This window comes from Cervus canadensis, chromosome 24 (genome assembly GCF_019320065.1).
Source record: "Cervus canadensis isolate Bull #8, Minnesota chromosome 24, ASM1932006v1, whole genome shotgun sequence".
NCBI lineage: Eukaryota > Metazoa > Chordata > Mammalia > Artiodactyla > Cervidae > Cervus > Cervus canadensis.
The window spans coordinates 13,979,104-14,005,366 of record NC_057409.1 but is presented as its reverse complement, the minus strand read 5'-3'; the positions used below and the strand labels follow the sequence as shown (position 1 = coordinate 14,005,366).

Here is a 26,263-nt window from a genome sequence, read left to right as displayed (position 1 = left end):
TCATCTGTAAAAATAAGTATAGTGGATTGGAGGATTAAGTGAAATAGTATTGTTTAAATGGGGTTCCCAGGAGGCAATAGTGGTAAAGAACCCGCCTGTCAATGCAGAAGACATAAGAGACAGGGGCTTGATCCCTGGCTTGGGAAGATCCCCTGGGCTAGGAAATGGCAACCCACTCCAGTATTCTTGCCTGGAGAATCCCACAGACAGAGGAGCCTGGTGGGCTACAGTCCATAGGGTTGCAAAGTCGGACATGATTGAGCACCACCACCTTCTTCTGTTGGTGGACCGTGGGATGTTTCCACTTTAACCTCTCAAGATGCCCTCTGTAAAATCAGCCTATGGGCCTATGGCACTGGCACAGGAAACCAGAGTGTAGCAAAGGTTGACTTTCCCATCCTTTAAGAGAAAGCATTAGGACAAATAGCTAGCCCAACATAGCTGGAGGGAGAGTGGGAGTTAAGACAGGACACCTCCTTTGGCTCTCTCTTAAAGCTGGTAAAAGCTATGAGTGGCACTCTTCATCACTTGACTGAACCTTTATTGAGCTCCTCAGTGCCAGGTGTTTGCTGGGGGAGGGATATAGTCCAGATGTTAAGTGGGAAAAGTCCTACCCTATCCTTCAAGATATTTTTGGACTTTAGTTATCAACAAAGAGAAAAACAACAGGCTCTGAGGCTAAAGAACTTGCCTTTTAAAGTACATGAACCTTCTTACATGGCTTTTCTCAGCCTGTTACAGGGGTGGTAACCAGCCACTCTCTGGGAGACCTCTGCAAGTGTCCAAAGCTGACACTCACAACACACATGTGGCAGGATGGGAAACAGGAGGTGGTGGTAGGGTGCTCCAGCCAGTTCTGCTGGAGACTAAAGGGAAGCAGGCAAACTGGGAATGACACAATTGGAGTTGCCAGTTTATTCACATCTAGGAGGCCATGCTGAGGATACTGTTAGTCCCCTTCAATCTTTAAGTCCTGAGCAGGTTTAATTGTTAGCATCACAATCCCTTGTTGCCCTAAGGACTCCATTCTGGGCCTAGAGACTCTTAGGGGACTCTAGCTGGCTTTCTGTGGGTAAATCAGACAGATCAAGAGGTAGGTGGGAAAAGACTGTTGATCTCCTCTCCTGGGTTTCTCTGTGCTCAGCAAATGCCCTCAGGCCAGCCTTGACACAGTAGGCAGCTCTCCTGGTTTCCGGAGTCCTCTGATCGCTGCAAAGACATAGGCAAAAAAATTAAGAAGCATGAAGCTGCCATACTGGGGGGATTCCCAGGCTCCCATTTGACCACTCTGCCTCCCTTACAATCTCCCCACCCTACAGCACAACCCAGTTCGTTGCATCCTGGACAAGGTTTTAGGTACACAGATGGGTAGAAAAAGAAGTCCACAGTCTATGAGCTCTCTTTTTGCTGTCAGTCAGGCAATGAAAATGGAGCCTCATACTTCCCATCCTTGGCCATCCCTGAGCTGAGTGATCTGGGACAGAAGCAACTAGACCTTCGGGGCCGTTAACTACACAAGCGTTGGAACCTCTAGCCATATAAAGAAGAAAATAATTTCTACTCTTTCAGAGATGTGAAAAAGATAAAGATTAACAAAAAGTTTTAAATCCTTTGGAAGGGAACAGGCATCTTCTCATAGCTATTATTAGTTCCTCAATCCTAGGCTCAAGGGTCCACTTTTTCTGGTTCTTACCAGCCCCTGATTCTCAGCGTTATCCCCTGAGAATTGGATAGGAGAGACATCCTAAGTCTGGGGCACAGGCCAGGGCCCTAACCTCATGCCAAAGAATGTAACTGTGCTCCTCATCTTAAAAAAAAAAGAAATGGCACTACCATCCCCCAGTTGTTCAAGCCAGTAACTTGGAGCCCCTCATTAGTATGTCCCCTTTCTCCCACACCTAATCAATCATCAAATTATGTTCATTCTCTCTCTTTAAAGTTCTTGAATCCATTCATTTTTCGACACTCTCACTGCTGTCACCCTAGTGTAGGTCTGCCTCAAGTCTTTCCTTGTAGGTCTCCATAACCCATTCTCCACTCAGGAGCGAATGAAGTTTAAAAAGTAGAAATCTAGTTGTGCCACCTCTTACCTCTGACTACTGAATTCAACAGTCTTCAGTGATGACCACAGCGTAAGGTCCAGATTTCTACCTCGCCTTGATGCTGCCTCAGCCCTACCCTCTGCCTAGAGTATGTTTCATGTCCTTTCTCTAGACCATCTCCCAAGCTCTGTGTCTAGTTAACTCTGCCTCTAGATGTCAGCTTAAACATTATTTCCTCAAGGAAAATCTCAGAGCTAGGTTAGCCCCTGTTTATGTCCTCACAGTACCCATTCTTTTCTTTCATAGCACTTACCACAACTTAGGTGATTTATGCTATTTAAGAGATTAATACGTTTAGTGTCTGTGTCCCCAGATGTACTATAAGCTTCCCGAGATCAGGGACTAATTTTATGTTACTTACTCACCACTGACTCTCCAGTGCCTAGCACATAGTAGGTGTCCAGTTTATAACAGTGAATGTATTAAAAAAAATAAAAGAATGAGAGGAGTCATTTATACTGATCTCTGAGAGAAGCTTATGAAGAATCGTATCTGAACACCAGGTATTTCTCTTTTTCAAAGGCAGATGCAGAGTTTGCTTCCTACATTCCAACCGCAGAGTGCCTGAGAGATTGGGAGCACTCATTTTGTACCTAAAGCGAGGCCGTAAGTAGGAAGCATGAAGACTTAAGGAGCCCAAGGAGGGCAGAGAAGAATTAGCTCTGTATCTACATCTTCCAGCTGAAATGCTTTACATACCTGCTGAGGAGACTGGCTATCCTGAAGTGGTCCAATGTAGGCTCCAGAGCTAATTCAGGCATCTTAATGCAGTATTAAGAGCATAAACAGTACCCAAATTTCCAGCAATGTGTTCTACTTTGGTGATTAATCTGGGCTGACAGCCTAGCTGGACTCTGCCTGGAAACACCTCAAATGGGCTGTCCTTCTTCAGGAGTCCCCACAACCTCTCCCAATTTGACTGGGAAATGACAAGGCCTCTTTGAAGCAAAAAGCTCTCCTGGTCTAGGTGGGGGAGAAGCACTATATAGCTTGTGTACCTGTACAGAAGTTCCAACCTGCCCTTTCCTTCCTGAGATACAGCCAAAGACAACCAGCACAGCTTAGGCTGGGGGTGAGAAGTACACTTACTGCTGAGAAGCTGCTGGATTTGTAGTCAAGGAATGTCAAGGAGCTAACCTCCAGCAGCATGGTTATGAAATTCAAATCCCTTCCAGATACAAAGTTCCTTCCTTTTAAAAAGACAGCTACAGTTGGCAGAACACTGGAAAAGAACACATCCTCAGCCCCAGAGCCATGGCAGGCTATTGAGTAGAAGACATATAGCCGGAGGGGTAGAAAGTTGATTTTAGAGGTCAGTGAATATATCTGCTCCTCATTACCCCAAACAAATGGGTTTGGTCTGCTGCTTGAATGCAGCCTCACTGGGAGCCCTCAGGCCACAACAGGACTAGGGTGCAGTGCCCACCACAGGTCTTTGCTCCCAAGGGGCCTACACGGGTGGAGCCAGGGAACAAAAGAATGCTCGTCAGGCAGTGCACTGTGCTTCCTTCCAACAGCTGTAGCCTCACACAGCTGTATGCAGCCTGTCTGCTCAAGGCTATTAAATATTCATCAGATGCCTGCTAGCTTTAAACATGCAATAACAATCCAAAAAGCAAGAGGTACATGAGGGTCCAGAGAGAACAAGAGAGGGCAAAGAAGGATCTAATTTTTTTAACTTTAGGAATCTGGAAACCAAGCTAGGGGTACCACCCATCCCGTGTATCAAAGCTGGGAACCACTTCCAGTGTAAGCTCATCTTTTGGTGGCCACTGCAGATACAGAGGAAAGACCAGGAGCAGAGAGACGTGGGTCTGAACTCCGGCTCGCGGACCCTGTGGTCATCCTACCAAGTGCGTGTCAGCTTCCCAGAGTAACTCCCTTCACAAGGCTGTAAGAACTGCCCTAGATGCTGCAACATGATACTCCCTGGCGAGTTAGCTCAGAAATGGTGGCAGAGACTTCATTCATTCAAGACTTGAGAGTGGTTAAGCAAAGCCTCGCTTAGTAATTCCTTAAGAGTGTGGTCTTCATCAGTGGAGACTCACAGAGTTTTGGTCTCTAATTCACAGGGTGGGTGAAAAGGACAGTATATAGCATGATGCCCTCAACGTATGGTGAAGGCCTAACATCTCCTCCTCAAATAGCTCAAACATCTGAGAGGAGAGATGGCTATTCTTTCTGAAAGAGGTTTTTAGGTAAGAGGGAGCAGAAGCCAGGCATGAGGAGGGGAGAACACCCCCTTTGCTCTCCTACAAAGGAGTGATGCACATATGGAAGGTATTTACCTACTGCTTCCTTTACTTCCCCAGCTCACCAGCGCAAGGGCAAACACAAGTGTGCTCAAGTCACTTTCCTGGTTAAGGCCTTAAAATACCTCCCTAAACTTTAGGCGAATGTCCAAATTCCTTGACTAAAATTTAGCTTTTCAAAATCAGCACTAACCTACTCTCCCAGTCTCTGTTTATATAGGTGCTTAGCACATGTTCTGTTGAATGTTTTATACACATTAACTCACCCAACCTTCACAACAAAGTAAAGTAAGTATTAAATTTTAAATATATAATTGTAAAAATAAATATTATTCTCCCATTTTACAGATGATGAAACTGAGACTTTGGACATCCCTGGTGGTCCAGTGACTATGTCTCTGTGCTCCCAATACAGATAACCTGGGTTCAATCTCTAGTCAGGGAACTAGATCTTGCAATGCTGCCAACTAAAGATCTGTATACTGCAACACAGATCAAAGATCCCACATATTGCAACTAAGACCCAGTGCAGCCAAATAAATAAATATTAAAAATGAAACAAAAACTGAGCCTTGGATAGGATAACCCACCAAAGGTTCCAAAGCTAGTTATCATTATGTAATAATGTGTGTTAAACTGTGTAAAAATGGGATAAAATAGCTACTTCACAGGTGGAGAAGATAGTGAATGGCACATAGTAAAGAATGTTAGAATTGACAAAAATGCAATAGTAGCTAAGTGACTTTTTTCCCCCAATTTTATCATTTCTGAAATCAGAACTCATCTTAACACGCATGAAAACAAACCCCTGTGTCAGTTTAACTGACAGTATTTTTTCTTTCTGTGCACTATTTCATGATGCATCTCATAACACATGCCCTCAGTGTCAATGAAATATGGTGTTTATCTTAAAGAAGCAGCATGCTTTTGGCATAGAGAATGGGTTTTGGTGTACAAAATGCTAATGGGCACCTCCTCCATGACTTGTTATGCAACTGTGGTAAATTACTTCACCTCCCCTAGTAACAGCTGCCTCATTTACAAAAACAGACATATAGTAGATAGTCAAATTAACTTTTTTCCCCCTTAGCTTGGCAAAGCTGTCTATTTTCTCTATGTCACTTTCTCTTAAAAAAAAAGGGGGGGGAGGGGGGTCACTGGGGCTCTCCGTGGTGATGCAGTGAATAAGAATCCGCCTGCCAATGCAGGGGACGTGGGTTCAATCCCTGGCCAGGGAAGATCCCACATGCCACAGGGCAACTAAGCCCGTACGCCACAACTATTGAGCCTGTGCTCCAGAGCACGTGAGCTGCAACTACTGAGCCCACACACAACTACCAAAGCCTGTGTGCCTAAAGCCTGTGCTCCACAACAAGAGAAGTCACTGCAAGAAGCCCATGCATCGCAACTAGAGAGTAGCCCAAGAAAGCCCATAAAAGCAGCAAGAAAAGACCCAGCATAGCCATAAATAAATAAATGATTTTTTAAAATGGGGTCAAGATCAATTAATGGGAATAAACAAGTAATAAAATGAGATGAAGTTAAAATGTATATTAAAATTAATAGTAACTCTGCTGGCAAACAGCAGCCTGTACAGGCTCATGCAAAGCATGAGAACATATCAAGAGGGAGTCCACCTGCTGCCTGATGTATTCTAACTCAAATGATCTTTGGGTGACATACAGCTTCAGGGTTTGAGGTCAGGAAGGGATTACTTAAGATTCAAACAACTGAGCAAAATATCCAACCAGCACCACCCTTATCCTCCTAGTTCATTTGGTTCAGGAGCATTCTGCACATGCAGGCAAGAAGCCTTACAGGCCCTAACTCTCAGGTTGCTGTTCCTGAAATAAAACATGGTCCGAGTCTGTTTCACTCTTGGTGGTCAGAAAGCCCTAGTGGTTGCTAACGCATCTCCACCTACATTTTTAGTCTGGGACAGAAGGTGGCAAGTGGTGGGAGAGAGAGCAAGAGTGAACAAACCCTAAGACTATTTGAATGCTGCCACATCCCGAGATAAGGAAGGGTGAGAGAGTTCCTTTAGCACCAAGTGTCATTGATAAAGAGTACCCTGGACACCCTGGAAGGAGTTGGAGAGAGGAGCAAAAGAGGCTGATGGTGGGGGAAGGGCATGTAGGGGCTCAGCCTCTGAGCCTCTGGAGAAGTGCATACAGCCAGGCATGGTAGCTAGAACAGTCTCGTTTCCACATTAGCAGCCTGCAGTGTTACAGGCATGACTTGGAGTCATCCATACCTGGGATCAAATGCCAGACCCACCAGTGACGAGCTCTTAATGATGCCAAAATAGTCTAATCAGCTATTGAGTAGCTGCTGTATGCCAAAAATTTTATTAATGAGTTAAAGTAATACCAACTTCAAAGGGGATAGATCTATACCTCTATGGTCAACTGATTTTCAACAAGGATGCCAAGGTCTTTAAAGGGAAAAGAAAAGTCTTTTGAATAAATGGTGCTGAGACAACTGGATACCCACATGCAAAAGAATATGAAATCCCCCCTTCATATACAAAAATTAAAGCAAAATTGACCAAAGATCTAAATGTCAGAATTAAAACTATAAGACTCTTGGAAGGAAAAAGATATAAATCTTCAGGTCCTTCAAAGAGACAATGGCTTCTTACCTATGACACCAAAAAGCATAAGCAGCAAAAGAAAACAACAGACAAACTGAACTTCATCAAAATGAAAAACTGTTTTGTGTTTCAAAGAAATGGGAGAAAATACTTGCAAATCACATATCTGATAAGGGTCCAGCATCAAAATATATGAAGAAATTACAATTCAATAATGAAAAGACAAATAGTCCAATTTAAAAATTGACAAAAGATTTAAATAAACATTTCTCTAAAGAAGGTAAGTACATGAAAAGATGCTCAACACTGGTCATTAGAGAAATGCAAATCAAAACCACAATGAGATACCAATTCACATCGTATAGGATAGCTATAGTAAACAAAAAGAAAAACAGTAAGTGTTGGTAAGGATGTGGAGAAATTAGAAACCTCATTGCTGGTAGGAATGGTTTAGTCTCTGTGTAAAAAAGTTTGGCAGTCCTTTGAAATTAAACACAGAGTTACCACATGACCTAGTGATTCCTTTCCTAGATATATACCCCCCAAATTAAAAACATATGTAAAAAAACCCCACAAAAAACATATGTCCACACAAACTCTGTACATCAATCTTCATAGCATTATTCATATTGGCCAAAGCAGTAAATAAAATGTAGTACACGCAAATAATAAAAGTGTTTGACAAAAAAAGGGGAAATATTGACAACATGCTCCAACATGGATATGGCTTGAAAACATTCTCAAGTGGAAGAAGCCAGTCATAAAAGATTATATGTTGCATAATTCCATTTTGTGAAGAGTCCAGAATAAGCAAGTTGATAGACACACAAAGTAATTAATGGTTGCTTAGACCTAGAAAGGATAAGAGGACTGTGGGAAATGGCTTAATGGACATGGTATTTCTTTTTGAAGTGATAAAGACTTTCTAAAATTGATTGTGGTGATGACTGTACAACTTTGTATATACTGAAAACCACTGAACTGTACACTGAACAAGTGAATAGTGTGGCATATGAATTATACTCAATAACCCTAACATGTCTTTTAGTTTGTATTAATAGGAGCTAACCTATTTGCAGAAGCTGCAAACTGGCAAGTGATGGGCAGCATTTGGGTTGCACAGATGTTTTACAAGGACTGACACAAATCTAAGCAGACGGTAAACAACTGGCAGTATATGAAATTCAAATTTCTAGCTTTTCTTGAAAATCAGATCTAGCAAGTCTAACAAGTAACTTTTAAAGCTGGGAAAGAAACATAAATGAAAATGATGTTCAAATACATGATAGGATATTCCTTCAGTGGTCTAAAGTAGAATCAGTTTGAGTCACTAGAGCGACTCATTCAAAATGAAGGAAAACTTCTACTACGTGGAGCTATCTTAAATGAAATAAGTGGCTTTGGGAAGTAATATGTTTCCTATCACTGTATATATATGTACTGACATGTACTATAATATGCATAAACCACCTGGCACAACCATTGTATAGTTAGGATAAAAGTCCAATATCCTTAATAGAAAGCCACCTTAACATACCTGACAAGGGTCTTCACTACCCATTCTACTCCAGGAAATGCCTCAGGACTTTTCAACCACCTGAAAATGGAGAAGTAAGAGATCAGTATTTTGAAGAGGAAGTTTTAAAGACATACAAAATAAAAGATAGAGATCCTGCATGCAGTTTACACATTACAGGAGAGAAACATGCAACTTTCAAGAAATTTTAAGTAATATTTCATTGTGAATATCAATACGGGGACCTAATAGGGGATAATCCTTGTACATTTTAAAATAGCTGAGCAGAAAGCTTTACTTTGGGGAGCAGCAGATCTAAACTACAGTCATTGAAATTTTACAATGTGTCATTTAAGATGTCAGACTTTGTGCCCAGGTTACATTACAGTTCACTTGTGATGGGCAGGATTATTAAGAGTTATGGCTAATTTATGCGGCAGCATATGGTTTTTCTTTTTACAGCTATTTTTATTAAACAAGTTTTGCAAAGTTTTAACATTAAAATTAACAGCTAAAGAATTGTTTATGCAAGTTGCTGTCACAGTTTATGTAAAAGAGAAATATGTGCTATTAAAATCAGACATTTAGGTTACCTTTGGTTTTTTGCGATGCATGTTAGCTTTACACATCCTGATTCTCTTGCGATAATTTTCCTTTAAAAAGGGGGGTATAGAGTGATCTCTTTTCATCAAAACAAGACATAATGCCCTGAAAGCTGACTTCAAACCATGGTTGAAAATTCAGTTATTTACACTTTATCACAATCTACAAATACATTTTTTTTTGTTGGTGTGTTTTAAAAAGAAAAAAAAAAAATGTCCATCATGCACTGCTGCAGGCAGCTTGGCACTTCATACAAGAGGATTTTTCACCCCCGAGCAGTTTAGGTTGCTCCCTTAGGGAAGGTATGGGAACCCTAAGAATTAATGTAGAGGAGCAGAAACAGGGTCAACCAATTCCATCATTTCCTCTCTTGGTCTCAGAAGGTTCAGAGCCAGGCTTCACACCAGATCCTGCCCCAGCCCAGTTCTTTTATTAACAGCATTTCTGGGATTGGAAGGGAAACCCTTAAGGGCACCCAGGGTTTGCTGAATTGTCATCATCTAAAGACAAGTGCTATCCCTTTCCAAGCTCGCAGAGATGATTTGGTGTCACACTTAGGGCGACCTAGGGGCTCTACAAAAGGTGCAAACTAGGGTGACTGGCACTTTAAATATTGAGGCCTATGTATGGAAACCAGTCCAAGTTTTAGCTTAGTTTGATTCTTCTCTCCAGAAATCAGAGCTTGTGATAAGGATTGGATAAAACTTCTTTTAACAACTTCCAGGGGGTGAAAAAGCTTTGGTTATTTTTAAACTAAAACTTAACAACTCATAAACTTTTTTTTTTTGGTAAACTTAAAATAAAACCCCCCCCAACCACTTTTAAGAATGTCTCCAACTTTTAACAAGCCCATTAACTTTAGAGTTAATTTAAGTTTATTTGAAAGAGAAAACTATTTTATTGTCCACCCAAAAAAATGACAATTCATCACATTTACTTTGATTAAAAAAGGACTAAACTTTATTGACAAACTGCTGCAGACATTTTGACATAAGTTTAAGCTACCTATTTAGGCAGACTTTACACATGTAGCATTTAATCTTCCAAGAACAAAATGGGAGGACGGTACAAATCCAATTAGGACTTTAACTTATGTACAAAGTGGATTTTGATTCCTTTTTCATTCAGCTGCAGTGTCCCTTTTTATATCATGCTAGTGTTGAGACATACTTGACTAACTTCCTTGGGAACAGTTCAATATTGACAACCGTCAACTTAAGGATATCATCAGCTTTTGGCCCCAGTGTCCAAGTGAGTTTTTCATGGAGTGTAGGATCTCAGATGGACAAAATACTTTGTCTTTTGAAATACTGAAATGTTCATTATTAGAATTACTACTGAAAGGTTGTTCATGACTAAAAAGCTCTGCATCAAATTCAATTCAAGTGGCCAGCCCCTCCCCCCAAATCAACCTCTTTAGAAACTACTTCCCACTAAGTATCTCTCAACACTGTATGTCTGGGGCTAGATTTCAAAACCCACATAATGAAAAATTCAGTTTTACGAACCTAATTTTGTTTTGTTTTGTTTTTAAATCAATTAACGTTAAAAATTGCATCAACTATTTAATTCATTAGGATCTTTCATATTAAAATTTAACCTTAAGATTCAACCGCCATGTGCTTTTTTATATAAAGGAAACATTTTTAGAGACATCTGAGCTCACTTTTACATGGTGGCACCTACTGCCGTTAACATTTGTGATTTTAAATCTTAAACAGCCCTGAATTTTGAAATGTAGCCTAGTTTGGGATTCTGCAACTACAACTTTACGGGATGCCTCAAATCAAAACTAAGAGAAAGCTAACAAGCCTTAACTTCAGAACCTTTAAGCAAGCAATGTCACTTTTGAAACTAACAGGTTTGTGGTTTTTTTTTTTTACTCAACTTCTTTTTTATTATAAAAGGTACATTTCTGTTTATATTTAAACAACAAAGAAAAAAGCATCTACACACTTAAAAAATTAATTCGATATTCCTAAATCTATTTTAACTCATTTTAAAATACTACATACAGAAGCCAGAATGCAGAGTTAAGAATGGAGTAAGGTGGGGAGAAGAAGGGGACCACGAAGAAAAACACTTAGACAATTACTTGTCTGTTGTGGGTAAAGCAACAGGAATCCTGGGAGATACAAGAAATCAGTAACAACTTTGCTCATAACTGATATTTTCCCCTCATGTTTGTTTTTAATAACGTCCATATGGGTGCTCTCTGTATGCTCCCTTCACCGGCCTAGCTGGAGGGGCCTTCAGCGACGGCCTGGTCCCATTCCAGTCATCTTGGCCTGTGGGGAAAAGCAAGAACAGTTTATAAACCATGTGCCAATGGCATTTTGGAATGGGCAGGTGTAGGTCACTTGGTAAAGATCACCAAACATGCTGCTTTGCTTCCAATGCCTTGCCACCTCCTCTGTGGTTCTCACTTTTTTACTCTGCTTGGCCCTCCCTCCTAAGCAGCTTAGGCAACTTCCCAGGTACAGGGCAGTTCTGAGTGGATGGCCAGAAGCAAACAGCTCAGAAAGGACTTGGGGTGATGTCCAGGAAAGAAGCTGTCCATAGGCAACATGCATGATCCATACTCCAGCCCCCAAACCTGGGTAAACCCAACACCTTGCTTCAGACAGTGAGGAGATCAATCTCATTGGGGCTGCAATGCCCTTTCCTATTTCCAAAGAAGGTCAGGAGAGAGCCTCAAGTACGGTGACAAGCTCTGGAAGTCTCCCAGATTGGAAGCGACAGAGGCAGCTCCCTCTCCATGTGACAGCAAGTCAGATCTGCCCGTGGAGAAGGATCCTCTGGCTCCCGGGGAAGAGCAAGCAAGGGCCACGCTTCAAGAACCTTCCACCAGCACAGCTGGCCCACTGCTCTGGCGGTGGGAAGTACAATCAAATGTGTCAACAGCACTCATTAGGAGAATTCATTATCTCATTTTTGTGGAATAGTCCAGAAAAGCTAGACAACATGACTGCTATCTTCAAATGGTTTTCCTTTGTGACGGGGAAAAGCCTATAGCAAAAACAGTCATGTACTTTTAGAGTTGACCTCTCATGAACACGAGTTGTGTTTCTAAGTTTATTCTTTCCGCTCACCCCCAGACTTTACCCAGTCCTGTTATTTCTCTAGCTGCTTGCATTCACAAACATCTGCTTCCATCATTCTAGGTCTAAAACCCCTACATGGATGTAAAGTTGCTACCTAAGCCTGTTTATACCTCTAGTACAACAGATATGTCCATCACTTTCTAAGTGACTTCTTACCAATCAGACAGTATATTTTTCTACTCTGTTTATAAAGGCAGAAATCAGAACAGATTAACCCTGGCAGCATCATACCAGGAGCAAAAGGAGCAGCCTGCCTGTTTCAGTGCAGTCTTTTTTCTAGCAAAACAGAAATGTAATTTAGTCGAACACTTACAGAGGTCCCACTGTACTGCTCACGGATGATGGGAAATACCCTGGGGCAATCATACCACCCTTCTAAACAGTGGCATATGAGCAGAGCAGTGCAGTGTTACAGATGGCAACTGTCCAGGACCATTTAGCTAGGGCTGGTAAAAACTGTTCCCCTGGACAAGCAGCTTACTGGCTGCTACATACTATGCTGAGGAGGTGAGGAGTCTATCTGTGGGAACCCTAAGAGGCTCTTTCCTCTTTTCAGTTAGGTATAAGGGAGACTGTCAACTACTATCTTAAATTGTCAACTCCTGAGTCCCTTGCCAAGGTCTCTGGACTTCCCACAAGTATGCTGGAAACACCTCATATTTAAAAGGCTGCTCTCTCTCCATCTCCTGCCACATGGCACTCCCTCTGGGGCCCATTATCACAGGGCCATAACCGGCTCCTGAGGATACCTCTTGAGCAATGTGTTTTCAACCAGGCCTCAGGAAAGGCAGTTTGGTCCTGCTGCCATTCCAGCATCTACAGCAATCTTGGGATTAAGGACTAAGTTGAGATGTATCCAAGACAGTAAGGAAGCTGAACTGTCTTAAACTGGCTCCAGTCCCCAGTTTCTAATCTAACAGGCACTCTTCTTGCTCTCAAACTGCTCTTGCCATTAGGGCTCTTTCACCTAGCATTTCCTCTACACTGAGATTCTTTACAATGAGATCCAAAATTGTTTTTAAAAATGAGGTGGGTCAGAAAAGTTGGATATGATTCCATTCTTATTATCCATCAATGTGGCCTAGGTATCTTGTAGCAAAGGCTCAGCAATATAACCCAGGTCTACCCATCTCCCAGCCTAAAGCAGAAACAAAGTCAGCATCAGCCGAAAAGCCTGCTGCTCCAGCCAGCCAACATGGACCTTAGCCCTAGTTTAGGACATCCACTTAGCCAGCCAAGAGTAACAGCACACCTAACCCATTTCAATAGTCTTTCTTTCTACTACACACCACACGATTTAAATGAGAGCAGGGTTTCTAGTGTCACATCAACATGTTGATCTTTTTATGAGGTTTCTCCTTAGGTGTATGACTGCCTGACCCCCAATAATCCAGTCACCAGCATTCTCCTGGGCACTTACTTGCACATTTTGTCCCACCACAGAAATAAAGACATACCATATGCTTCATAAGAATCTTGAACCTCCCCATGTCCATAGTCATAATATTCTGAGTCCCTGAAAGCCAAAGACAGAGTATTAGAGCTATACAGCCACCATGTTCCAGTTTTACCTTTCTCCCAAATGCTTCCGTATTTCAATCATTTTACTGAGGGTGCAAAACAAACCAAAAAATGTTCATTCTACCCCCATCTCCAGACTGCAAAATATTTCCAAAACATGTATATACTAGATACTCATTTAAAAATTATGACAACTTCAGCAAAGAAAAATGAATAGTACACAATTTAAAGTGAAAAAGCTCAACCCAAAAGCTCAGTGTTAACCAGTGTACACACACGCATTCACATGGCTCACTGGAAGAGAATGAACAAACATGAAAAGAACTGTCCTATCCCCACTGCAGAATTATGAGAGGCCTTTCCCATCACAGTTAAGATACATATATACACATACACAAAAAAATGCTTTTTAAAAAAAAGAGCAGAAAAGAACCTGAGTTAAGTAGTGGGAATCCAGTACCCTTTTAAACTTCTGCGACTTTAATGTAGTTGTGACATTTTAAAATAACAAATCAAAACAATTTTAAGGCATTTTCCCTTTGTTCCCATGTAGTCACAGCTAAGGAATTTTTCATATGCTAACCCCAGATTCTACATTATAATTTAAGATTCACAGTTACCCAAATCTGCAGATCCAAGTGTGTGCCTTACAGATGTCAAAAACAGAGGCGACACCCTGAAAAGGTGAGCCATCTGCTCCTTAGATTTGTGCTGCCTAAATCTCTCAGTTCCTCCAACTCCCTCTGTATCCCAAGGACATGAAACAGCACTTCCACTGCCTGACTCACCCTTGGCTCTGGCTGTAATAGCCTTCGTAGCCTTCATAACTCTGTTCTGCGTATGTATCATCATATCCCTACAAACAAAATCAAATAGAAAAAGTCAGAATCACACAAAGTAGGTAAGGTAATATTGAGGGCTTCTGAATGAACAGAACAGGGAGCTTCCCTCCAAAGTATTAACATCTGTTGCGGAATAGTCAAGAAAGAAAGAATTAAAAAAGGAAAAGAAAACGATCAATCAAATTAAAAAAACCCTTTCAGCTTGAGCAAAACAAGGTTCAAGGTTGAACTTAATCAGCATTATCAGTAGTAGTATGGGGAGTCCCCTTAGTAAAACACTAAACATCAAGGCACAGCTTATTTCCTGTTTCATCTACGTATATATACAGTAAATCATACTTAAAATGGAAAAATCTTCTCTCATAATTTAACAATCACTGCAACAGAAGATGGCAGATTCTAAACCTTATAGGCAGTTCCTGCCACCTACATCAAGGGCCAAGGCCCTGTCACTCAACTTCCTGTGACGACCTGCTAGCTGTTAAGAAATGGCACGCTGTCCAAACATCTTACATATTCCTCATACGTCTCTGGCGCAGGCGGTGGAGGCAAAGGTATTCTCTGGATGCCTGCTGTCCGTGCTCTTGGAGCTGGAGCACCCCTCACAGTAGGCGGGGGTGGCACTCCTCGAGTCACAGTGGCACCTCTGGTGATGGCCCCTCTCACTGGTGTACCACGCACTAAAGCCCCCCGAGGTGGCCCAACGCCACGGCCCCTGCAAAGAAGAGTTTATTTTATTTAAAGAGTTTATTTTAAATGGATATTTTTAATAAATAGGCTACTTTCATGTTCAGATTTGTCTTAAAATTCTGGAGCTAGGTAGGAGATTTTATGATGCCTTCAAAACAGAGGAATGGGGACTTCCCTGGGGGTCCAGTGGTTAAGGCTCAGTGCTGTCACTGCTGTGGCCAGGGTCAATTCCTGGTCCTAGAGTTAAGATCCCACAAGTTGTGCAGCGCAGCCAAAACAAAACAAAACAAAAACACAGAGGAATGTGCAGGTGGGTAAAGGACCCATTCCGGAAGGTTCCCCAGGCCCATGGTGGACCTGCTAATATATTATTAGTGGAGAATCTGTCTGAAGAGTCTGAAGAGTCCATAAAGGTCAGTCAGCAAAGGTAAAATTCTAAAGTCAGAGACCATTTTAAAATGATGAAAACTGTTCAAAAGTTAAAAAAAAAAAAAAAAAGTTTCAGCAGGACTGTTGCACCTGTTTACAGCCAAAGTAATCAAGATCTAAAATTCCATTTTTTTTTTTTTTTTTTGGCTGTTCCACATGACTTGCAGGATCTCAGTTTCCCTGACTAGGGACTGAACCTGGGTCACAGAAGTGAACGTGCCAAATCCTAACCACTAGACCACCAAGGAACACTCTAGAACTCCACTTTTGATGCAACATACACATCCGGAGACCCCTTCTAAGCTGGAAATAAGAGCAGCAGTAAGACAGACATGGCACTAGCAGTCAGATTTACATCCCATTTCTAGCTGTCTCTATTATTTTTACCTGGGAACAGGTGGAGGAGGAGGTGCAGCTCCCCGGCCTCGCACTGGCACCCCACGTCCACGGGAGGGCTCTGGTACTCCATTCAAGTAGGAAAGCTCTAGAAATTGCTCCTGGCAGATATCATCCATCATATCCTGTGGATAAAAAATAATGAGGAGTATTGTGCAACATCTCTACCTTCTGCTGAGGAGTCATCTAGCCCACATGAGCCTTGGATACGAAGAACAACTTTGAAAGCCCAGATGAAATCTCAGATTATTCATTCTCTGAAGTCAAATGGCACGCTACCTGTCACCTCTTTGAGGAAAATCTTGATGGTAGGCCCCTCATCATTCAGATGAAGTTCTTCATGATGTGGTCCCTGCCTAGCTCTCCAGATCACTTCCATCCTCTATCCATGTATAACCTCCTTTCAAGCCATGCTGAACAACCTGCAGTTCAGAACATGGCATACTCATACACATCCATTCTTGCAAAGTTTCCTTTTCCTGGAATAATAAAAGCCACTACCATTAATTAAGCTCTACAACTGGGTACCATATAATAAGCCTTACATAGGGTTTTCAGTTTAATCTTCAAAATAATCCTGAAGTAGGCAGATCTTCCCATCTGGGAAAACAGATTCAGAAAGCATAAAGCAATCAATATAAGGACAGACATAGAGCTAGTGAGTGGCAGATTCTATGTTAATTCAGAATTACTTATCTCCAAAATCTAGGCTTTGAATCATTAATGTCTCAATTAATCAATACATTATTGCCTTTTTTGGTCCACCTGAAGGACTCTAATTCTTACAAGATTTAATCAAAAGTATTACCTTACCTCTTTTGAAAAACTTTCTCAAAAAAAAAAAAAAAAAGAAAAGAAAAACTTTCTCTTGATGCCAGCTCCTCACTCTCTCCTTTTCCCACGGCACAATGTAATTTTCTCTAAGCACTTACCACATGATTTTAAAAACGTCTGTCTGTCTGTCTTTCTCACTAGGTTATAAGCTCTTCAAGAGCCATTTCTGTAACTTCAGACCCAAGCATAGTATTCAGCCCCTTCCAGATACTTAACAAATATTTGGGATGACAAGGAAACTGAGGCTCAAAAAAGTGATTATCCAAGATGATTCAGATAAAGCGCCCAGCCCAGCACTCTTCCTACTGTACCAGTTTCTAAGGGGAAAACAGAGGGCTCTGGTCATGGATGCAAAAACAGGCTCATTTGTTTTCTTCACAAGGAGGAAGAACTGAGTCAAATGCCATCTGTAAATCTTTTCATATATTTCCTGACGAGAGTCATTCAGTCTCAATAGTTAGTGCACTTTTATATATCCCAGGTGTATACAGCTTCTAGAAGATTCTAGTCGCCACAGAGATGCTCCCTCTACCCCCTGATTCTTCACCTCTTCCTACCTTACCTATTTCTACTGCTTGAGACTCACATTAGAGAATCAAGTGACCAATGATGGGCCATTTGCTCAGATTTCTCTAGCTGCCATAGCAACACTGAGGAAACCCAGATCTCCTTGGTAGGCTTCTTTTTTAAAGACCCACTTACATGGAAGCCTTGGAGATGTAGCTCTTTTCAGAAATACGATGAAGTTAATGATAAAGAGAAGATGGGCATTCCTCTGCAGTTCTTCAGAAAACGGATGGCTCAGGATGCTTCAATACACACCTCAAAGAGTAAAGAAGCCCCTCAAGGGAAAATTTACCAGCTCTGAGTTTTTTCTAGGATATTTTAAATATGCTGTTTCAAGTTGAACATTCTAATGACGACATACTTAGAAGCAGAGCAGCTGCTTAGACATTTGAGACAGCTGGAATCCTTGGAGCTCAGCATTATAGAGACACACTGCCTATAAATTTTTGCTCTGCCAATTCTCACATCCTCTGACAGTTCCAACTCCCTCATTTTACATGTATGAGAAAACCAAGAACTATGTATCATCTCTTCTCAGTGATGAAACTATAATGCTTACTCAATTCTAGTTGAATAGTACTCCAAATGCTTCCTAAGGTTCCAGAGTCTTCTTTGGTTATTAAATATTGAAAAGTAAGTAGTATGTTAACTCTGAAAACTACCAGGTCTTGTCAAAAGACAAAAAGTCATAATTTCCTAGTTATTCAAAGAATGAATAACCTCTGACCAGGTGGAAATAAGGAAGACAGGTAACCTGGTCTGTTCTAACTCTTCCAAGGCCTTAATTACATTCTGAAAGAAGCTATACACCAATCTGTTTAATGTCATCAACAGTTAAGCCTACAACCATCATGCCTCCTTCAAATCAACTTTACTTGAGTAAACTCCTCCAGGATAGAGTCTTGAATGCACCCAGGTCAGAATTTAACCCATTAACACTGGAGGCCAGATAACACTTCTTGAAGTGCAGGGGGTTACAACCACCTTCACCATTTTCTTATTATAACCTCCTGGTTCCATACTAGCACCAAAATACTTAATTTATTGAAGACCTTGTTAAATCTTTGTTAACCAGATGTTAGAATGCAAGACACACTGTAGATCCAAGATATTGACAAAAGATACTGGCATACAACTAAAATCACATCAGACCAGGAGTGGTAGAATGGCCTTGGGGCACAGTGGTTTGAGAACTAGGTACATGTAATGAACTACCTCAGAAAAATGAACATAAATGAAGAATTGGATATGCAATTTCAGGTTATGCAGAGACCCTGGTTAAGAACCCCTGCCTTAGCAATAAGCACAAGATCCCAGTTTCTCTTGCTCAAATGATACAGGATATGGATTTCCTTACTGGTACTAGAAACTTCTTGACTTCCTCCATAGCATGGGCCATAAGAGCATAAGCCTCACATGGGGGTCCAAAGACTTCAATGAAGACATGCAGATCCATATTCAAGTGGGCATATTTGGGGTCTCCACCTTTGCGCAACTCTTCCTCCTGTGGAAAAATGCACAAAAACATCATTATCATTTGGACTACGGAGAAAATGACACCTTTACCATTAGGCCAAAGGGACAGTAAGAAATGACTCCAACACCTAAAAAAACCCCAGTAAAGTGCAAGAAAAAAGTAAAACAAACTTTGGAGTATAGCAATTTACACAGTCTGCTAAACTTGCAATTGGTCTGCTGCTAAAAGCTAACCATTGTTCTGAATGGCTGGTGTATTCATTGGAGCTCTTATTAGAACGTACAGAAGAGACAAACTTAATTCCAGTCTCCATTCAGATAACAGCTGTTTGCCAAGCATCCATCCATTCATTCATTAATTGCCAAGCATTTGCTTTTATTAATAAATCCCAGGTAGAGCTGTTCATCACCAGCTCTTCTGATCTGCTTGTATAGAGAAGGAAAAAAGTCAGGACAGAGAGAAGAAAATCTCATGTACACCTCATTAAATAGAGTCTTATACTTCAGCTCTAATTGTATTCATCCAGTGAGAAATGTTGGGAGGAAAAAGAAGAGGGTCTGAGAAAATGTTCATCAATTAGGCTGCATACAAGGAGGCCTGAAAGAGTAAGTTTTTAGGCTGGAACAGGTTATGTCTCATCTAAAAAGCTGATTCTACAAAGCTAAGACTATTCTATTTTGGTGGGAAGTTTCTCCACACTTAGAGACTCTGAGTATAAAGAATACGGGGCTATGGCATAAGAAAAAATAAGCTCTGGATTCTATTGTCAGGATTACTCATGGTTCCTTCTGTAACATCTTCCTTTAGCACGCCTCACATTCCAGCTGGCTATAAAACCAACCAGCCAACTAAACCTCAAACTCACCTGCACTCACAACCCTATTGCTCACACTTTTCCACACTAACTGGAAAAAGAATGCTGTTCACATTTTAGTGTCTTTAGTCTGGGTAAGTTTCAGTACATTCAGCATCCCCTTCCAAGTTTTCCTAGATAAGCTTATTAAGGCCAAAGCTGCTACTGCTATTTCCATTACTACACAGTAAAGTCAGAAAGAAAATAATTACCAGGGCATATCAAGGTTCTTCTGGGGTTGCCAAAGTAAATTAACTGGTCTATAATCTCTCACATCCAATGTAAATTTAAGGGAATCACTTTCAGTACACACATAAGAACTAGCTTCCATAAGGTATCCATACTGGACTCTAGGCTACTGGAAGGCATTAGGGTGTCTTCTTGCCTCATTAATATGGCTTACCTTGGCTTTGTCTCTCATCGAGCCCTTTCCCAACACAGAAATCTTTGCACCAGTCTCCTCTTGCAGTCTTTTGATTGTATTTCCTTGTGGTCCAAGGATCTTTCCCACAAAATTGAACTGATAGAAAATAAAGACAGATTTCTAAATGTATATGTTCCTATAAAATATCTCCACATGTATTATTTATCTTCAATAATCCTGTAAAGTAAGTAGAGTACTAACCACTCCCATTTTACTGAAGGATATACTAAAGGTTATACAATTGGAAAGAGGCTTCCTGGGTGGCTCAGGAGTAAAGAATCCATCTGCCAATGCAGGAGATGCGGGTTCGATCTCTGGGTTGCGAAGACCCCTGGAAGAGGAAATGGCAATCTATTCCTGTATTCTTGCCTGGAAAATCCCAGGGGCAGAGGAGACTGGCAGGCTACAGTCACTGGGGTCACAATGAGTTGACATGAGTGAGCAACTGAGCATGGCATGGCACAAAACTGCAAAGTGGCAGCTCTAGAACTTGAATTTCCTGATGCAGTGTGGGGCTCTTTCCATATCATCACACTGCAGCTCTTTGTAATTTAACAAACACAGATGTTTTTAAGGCAGTTACTTCAGAACAGAACAGACATATGGTACCCTTTGGTAGTACTGGTCTGACTGACTAAAACTAGTTGTTTTCAAAAAAAAAAAAAAAAAAGTAGTAGTAGAAAAACCATTTATTTAAAAGTGAAACTTTGGGAATTCCCTTGAGGTTCACTGGTTAAAACTGTGTGCTTCCACTGCAAGGGTTACAGGTTCCATTCCGGGTCAGGGAACTAAGATACCACAAGTAGTATAGCCCAAATCAAAAACAAACAAGAGCAAAAAAAGTTTGAGTAAGAAATAAAATTAACTTATTCATTGTGTCACAAGGATTTGTGTTGTATTTCCTTCATTTAAACTTCAGCTCAATCTTTTGACAAAGAACAATTAGGGTTTAATTTTTTTCCTTTAAACTTGGAAGCTAAACAAACATTTGAGAAGGAAATTCCTTTTTTGATAATAAAAGATGATCATATTTCCTTCCTGGCTGTAGCTATGCTATTAGCTATGGACCTGTATGTTTCAGCTGCTGGATACAGTCGTTACCAGCATGGGACAGAACCTTTACCAGGTCCACAATCTCTGTAAATCTCTTATTACAGCCTGTGCTACAAGACACAGCACATACTATATACCCCCATACTACAAAGACAACTCAAAGAAATGAGGCACTCTCTCCCTTACCTTGGGATACTGCTTGACAGGTATCAGAACCCTCTCCTTCAGCTTCATGTTCTTGTGAGAAAATAAATCCAAGTAATTCTCCTCATCGTCCTTTTTTGAATCCCCTTTCTGAATCTTCTCAATTTCTGAACAGGACAAACAGAAATTTAATTTAGCTTTGTTCTTTTAAATAAAGGCAAAATTCTGAGCCTACTTAAAGCAGTAAGACGGAATACTGTGTAATGAGACCAAATATTAATGAATAGTTCAGATGAATAGTGCCTTAATTTTAAATAGAGACAGCACCGAAGCTAGATGAAGTTGACTAGGAAACCAAAAACCTGCTTCTTTTTATTTATTTGGCTGTGTTGCCTCTCAGTTGCGGCATGTGGGATGATCTTTGAGTCATGTGGGATCCTTCGCTGCACATGACTCTCTAGTTTTTTGGCTTGCAGGCTTAGTTGCTGCATCACATGTGGGATCTTAGTTCCCTGACCAGGGATTGAACCCACATCCCCTGCATTGGAAGTCTGGAGTCTTAACCACTGGACTACCAGGGAAGTCTCAAAGCCTCCTTCTAATAAGGGCAGTTTGCTCTTCCACTTTCAGCTGAAACAGTTTCAGTCAAATGTTCTTAAGAACAGACAGGAGTGACATGAGGAAACGGGGATTAAACAAACTGGAAAAAATTAAAATCTGCATCAAGAAAAAGTACAAAATCATATCTTTCTTCTTCTTCTTCTTCTATTTACTTATTCTGGCTGCACTGGATCTTTGTTGCTGCATTTGGGCTTTCTCCAGGCGTGAAGAGCGGGGGCTACTCTCCAGTGGCAGAGCTTGTGCTTCTCATTGCGGTGGCTTCTCTTGCTGTGGAGCACAACCCCAAGGTGAGTGGGCTCAGTAGTTGTGCTACACGGGCTTAGCTGCCCTGAGGCAAGTGGAATTTTCCTGGACCAGGGATCAAACCCATGTCCCCTGCATTGGCAGGTGGATTCTTAACCACTAGACCACCAGGGAAGTCCCCAAAGTTGTATCTTAATGAAGAGACAAAGTTAATTTAAATACACAACTGAGAGTCCTATTAAAATTTTTAACAGTAGTGCTTTGGATATAGTAGTCCTTAAAAGTTTGAAAGACCTGGGTTTACTCTGCCACTCACTAGTTGTGTGAATTCTGAAAAGTTTAACTGCTCTGAACTTTGATGTCCTCATTTGTAAAATGGAGGCAATATCTACTTCAAGAGGTTGCTATAAAGACAGAATAAAGTAAAATGCAGGGACTTCCTTAGTGTTCCAGTGGCTGGGACTCCTCTCTCCCAATGCAGCAGGGCCTAAGTTTGATCCCTGGTCAGGGAACTAGATCCTGCATGTGGCAATGAAAAAGATCCTGTATGCCGCAACTAAGACCTGGCACAGCCAAATAAATAAAATAAAATATGCAAATATGCTAATTAAAGCCCATTTCTTTCTTTCTGCTTTTCCTTTTGGCCATGTAGGATCTTAGTTCTGCCCCCTGCAGAAGTCCGGAGTCTTCACCACTGGACCACCAGTGAAGTCCTAAAAGCACATTTCTTACGAAGTGTTTTAATATCTACTTAACACTCTCTAGCCCAAATTCACTCCGTGTCCTAAAGGAAAAAATGCACCAAGGTAATTTTAATTCACAGGTTAAGACAGTTTCATCAGCTAGAACCTTAGTATCCCAAGAGATTCCTATCATTAGGGAACTCCATTCATTCATTCAGTGATTCCAAGTGTTTGAGTGCTTCCTATGGTGAGGCACATGAAGGGACAGATATAGGTATGATCACTAAGCACCATGGAAAACTCACTAAGGGCCAGGCACCTGGCCCTGTAAAGTATAGGAAAAACCACACAACCAGTCAGACATGGTCCCAATCTCCACTGTGTCTATATACAAGGGGTATACAAAGCTGGCAATGAAGAATAGTTAACAGCCACAACAGGAGTACTAACAGAGATGGGGGCAAAGCATGGAGGCAATGAACACCAGCAACTAAAATGTTATACTATGGTCCACTGAGAATAAAAAAAAATTTTATACGCCCTAAAATCAGTGGAACACTCTAACTAACACAATGTTCTCCTTATACAACATTTCCAGTGTTTCTATCTTCCATATTTTTAAAAAACTTTTTGGCCATGCCAAGGGGCATGTGGGATCTTAGTTCCCCAAGCAGGGATCAAATCTGTGCCCTCTGCACTGGCAACGTGGAGTCTTAACCACGGGACCAGCAGGGAAGTCCCTATCTTCTATAATTTTAAGATAAGGGTTCTCAAACTTCAATATGCGGCAGGATCATCTTGACGGCTTGTTCAATTGGACTGCTGGGACCCAATCCCAGTCTGGGATTGCATTTAGGATTGTGTTAGGAATCTGCATTTAAAACCAGTGACCAGGTGATGCTGATACTGCTGCCCTAAGGTTCACACTTTGAAAACCACTAGTTCAATGTATGGGCTTCCCTTGTGGCTCAGACAGTAAAGAATCCGCCTCAAATGTGGGAGATCCAGGTTCCATCCCTGAGTCAGGAAGATCCTTCGGAGAAGGAAATGGCAATCCACTCCAGTATTTTTGCCTAGAGAGTTCCATGGACAGAGGAGCCTGGTGGACCTTCAGTATATAAAGACATAATACTTCAAACACATTCTGCAAATCTAAACCTTTAACAAACTTTCAAAGTAACTGTTTAGACTAAATCTAGCTATGATGTACACAGATGAAGGAAAGTTACTGAGACTCACAGAGTTCAGAATTCCAAACTGAAGGCTTCTCTGTTTATTAAAAAGCTTAAATTGAGACGTTATACACTATAGAACCGTAAATGACAGTGCTCTTTGCATTCCTATTTTTCATTGCTTGGAGGAGAAAGCAAATTTGACCTTACAATCAACAGACTAAATGCTTCATTCAACACCCTATTTGTTTACTGTTTCACTGCCTGTGTATCCTGACCTCCACCCCTTCCCACTTACTGCTAATATTAACTTCGCAGTCACTGGTTTTGAGCTACCATCTCTGAACACACCTCTTCTAGAGCTTCTGGGCTGGTAAACCGGGTATTTAAAATCTTCAAATGTCCTATAGGGACAAAGATGCCACATTTCAAATCAGAATACACCACTGAGGAGCTTCTCAAAATGTGGAACAAGTTATATACGTCATCTCATCTATGTCTCTGTGTATTCTAACTGCTGCCATCTAGTTAGACCCTTCAGCTGTACTTTATACCACTTTCCAGAAACTTTAATTGGTCAAAACAAGAAGCTAAGACTTGAAATCTGTTAATATGTATTCCCACGGGAAGCAGGGCTGCAAAAATTGAACCCAGTAGTAAGGTTTAATATCAATGAAATGTGCCCTGTGAATATAAGGCCTTTCTAAAACATGGATCTGGGACTTCCCTGGTGGTCCAGTGTTTAAATAAGGTTCTCTGCTCCCAATGCAGGGGGCCTGGGGTTTGATCCCTGGTCGGGCAACTAGATCCCACACACCCCAACTAAGAACTGGCACAAACAAATAAAAAATAATAAATAAGCAAAAATTTAAAACACAGATCCTTCTGCTATGTTTTGAATGAGGTAGATTTAATTAGGATCCCCTTGTCCACTTACCTTACAATTTAAAAAATACTGTTAAAGCATTTTTTAGAGAATTTCAAGAACAATGATTTAAATAAAATAGGACTGAAAAGATAAATCAGTCAGAGGGTTAGCCTAGAAAGCAAAAGAAGCAATTTGAGCCTTCAAAGAGGGTCACCTTCCACTTTTGGAAGGGGAAGGACCAATCCTTTTCAGTGTATACAATGCATCAAATTCTATACAAATATGACCCCATTTGTACTCAAACATTACTGGGTGAAGCAGCTGGTACTATCCCTATTTTACAACTGAAGAAACAAACTCAGAGAAGTTAAGTCTCTAAGTCAGAAAGCTGTTGAAATACCCAAATAAGGATTAAAAACCCAGGCTTTCTCTAACTTTAAACCTCATGCTTTTATTATTGCCTCTCAATAGGCAGAGAGGGGCACACTTTATCTAAGCGAAAAAAGAGCTGATTTTGTAAAGTTTTGGGAAGTTCAGCTTATACCCCCAGACACTGTCATCCAGCTAAATGCAACAAAAGGGCTCTATTGACACCTGAGATGTTCAGCTGCCTGATCTTTTTCTTTTTCAACTTCTCTCCTTGGCCTCACTTCTTGCGGAGAGCTAACAAGAAGGCTGTAAAGGGAAGAGGAAAAAAAAAAGAAAAAGGTGAAGCTTCCTAAAAATGCCTTACCCGCAGGCAAAAGTACTTCTAGACAATCTTTGTGAAACTGACTCCTTTAAAAGACCTTTGCTTGGGTCTCTGGAGACCTTGGATGTCCCAAGAGTCAAAGAAAGAAAAAGTATCCTGTAAACAACACAGAGAGGTGACCCGTTTGGTTCAGAGTCAGATGCTGACCATAATCATTATCTTACCCTTTTGGGTTTCCCTTTGTCTTTATAATGAGGATTATCCTCACTTAACAGGTGAAGAAATCCTGTCCAATATCACAAAATTAATGACAGAGCAGGTATTTAAACCCAGGTTATTCTGTATGTCAGTTAGCAAATTCAACCAGTCTTGCGGCATTTCTTCTACTACAACTTAATCTTTCCTTTTTTTGGTAGGCCTTATTACAACCAGATTGTAAGTGCCAAAGGATGAAAACTGCTTTTTAAATGTATGTCTGAGAGGAAAGAACCTGAGTTTTGAAGCTAAACAGAACTGGGTGTGAGTCCCAACTCTGCTACATGCTTGCTGTGTGACCTTGGGACAAGCTGTTAAACCTCAGTCTTC

At 41.0% G+C, this 26,263-nt stretch overlaps 1 protein-coding gene across 2 annotated transcripts in view; it reads right to left on the bottom strand.

Moving 5' to 3' along the window:
• Window positions 1-900: 900 nt before the first annotated feature.
• Window positions 901-26,263, bottom strand: part of KHDRBS1 (KH RNA binding domain containing, signal transduction associated 1) — a 33,763-nt gene continuing 8,400 nt past the window's right edge. Inside the window, exons 2-11 of one of the 2 annotated variants that reach the window (XR_006265165.1) lie at window positions 21,443-21,567; window positions 20,183-20,299; window positions 18,807-18,953; window positions 16,040-16,173; window positions 15,047-15,248; window positions 14,480-14,547; window positions 13,628-13,686; window positions 11,162-11,354; window positions 8,485-8,544; window positions 901-1,209 (exon numbers count right to left, since the gene is read on the bottom strand). Coding sequence is in view for 1 of the 2 variants with exons in the window: in XM_043445448.1 (XP_043301383.1) it covers window positions 11,257-11,354; window positions 13,628-13,686; window positions 14,480-14,547; window positions 15,047-15,248; window positions 16,040-16,173; window positions 18,807-18,953; window positions 20,183-20,299; window positions 21,443-21,567 (950 nt within the window). In the remaining variant the exon portion in view is untranslated. Of the gene's footprint in view, window positions 1,210-8,484; window positions 8,545-10,003; window positions 11,355-13,627; window positions 13,687-14,479; window positions 14,548-15,046; window positions 15,249-16,039; window positions 16,174-18,806; window positions 18,954-20,182; window positions 20,300-21,442; window positions 21,568-26,263 lie in introns of those variants that run through there. The other variant, XM_043445448.1, reaches the window with a different exon arrangement.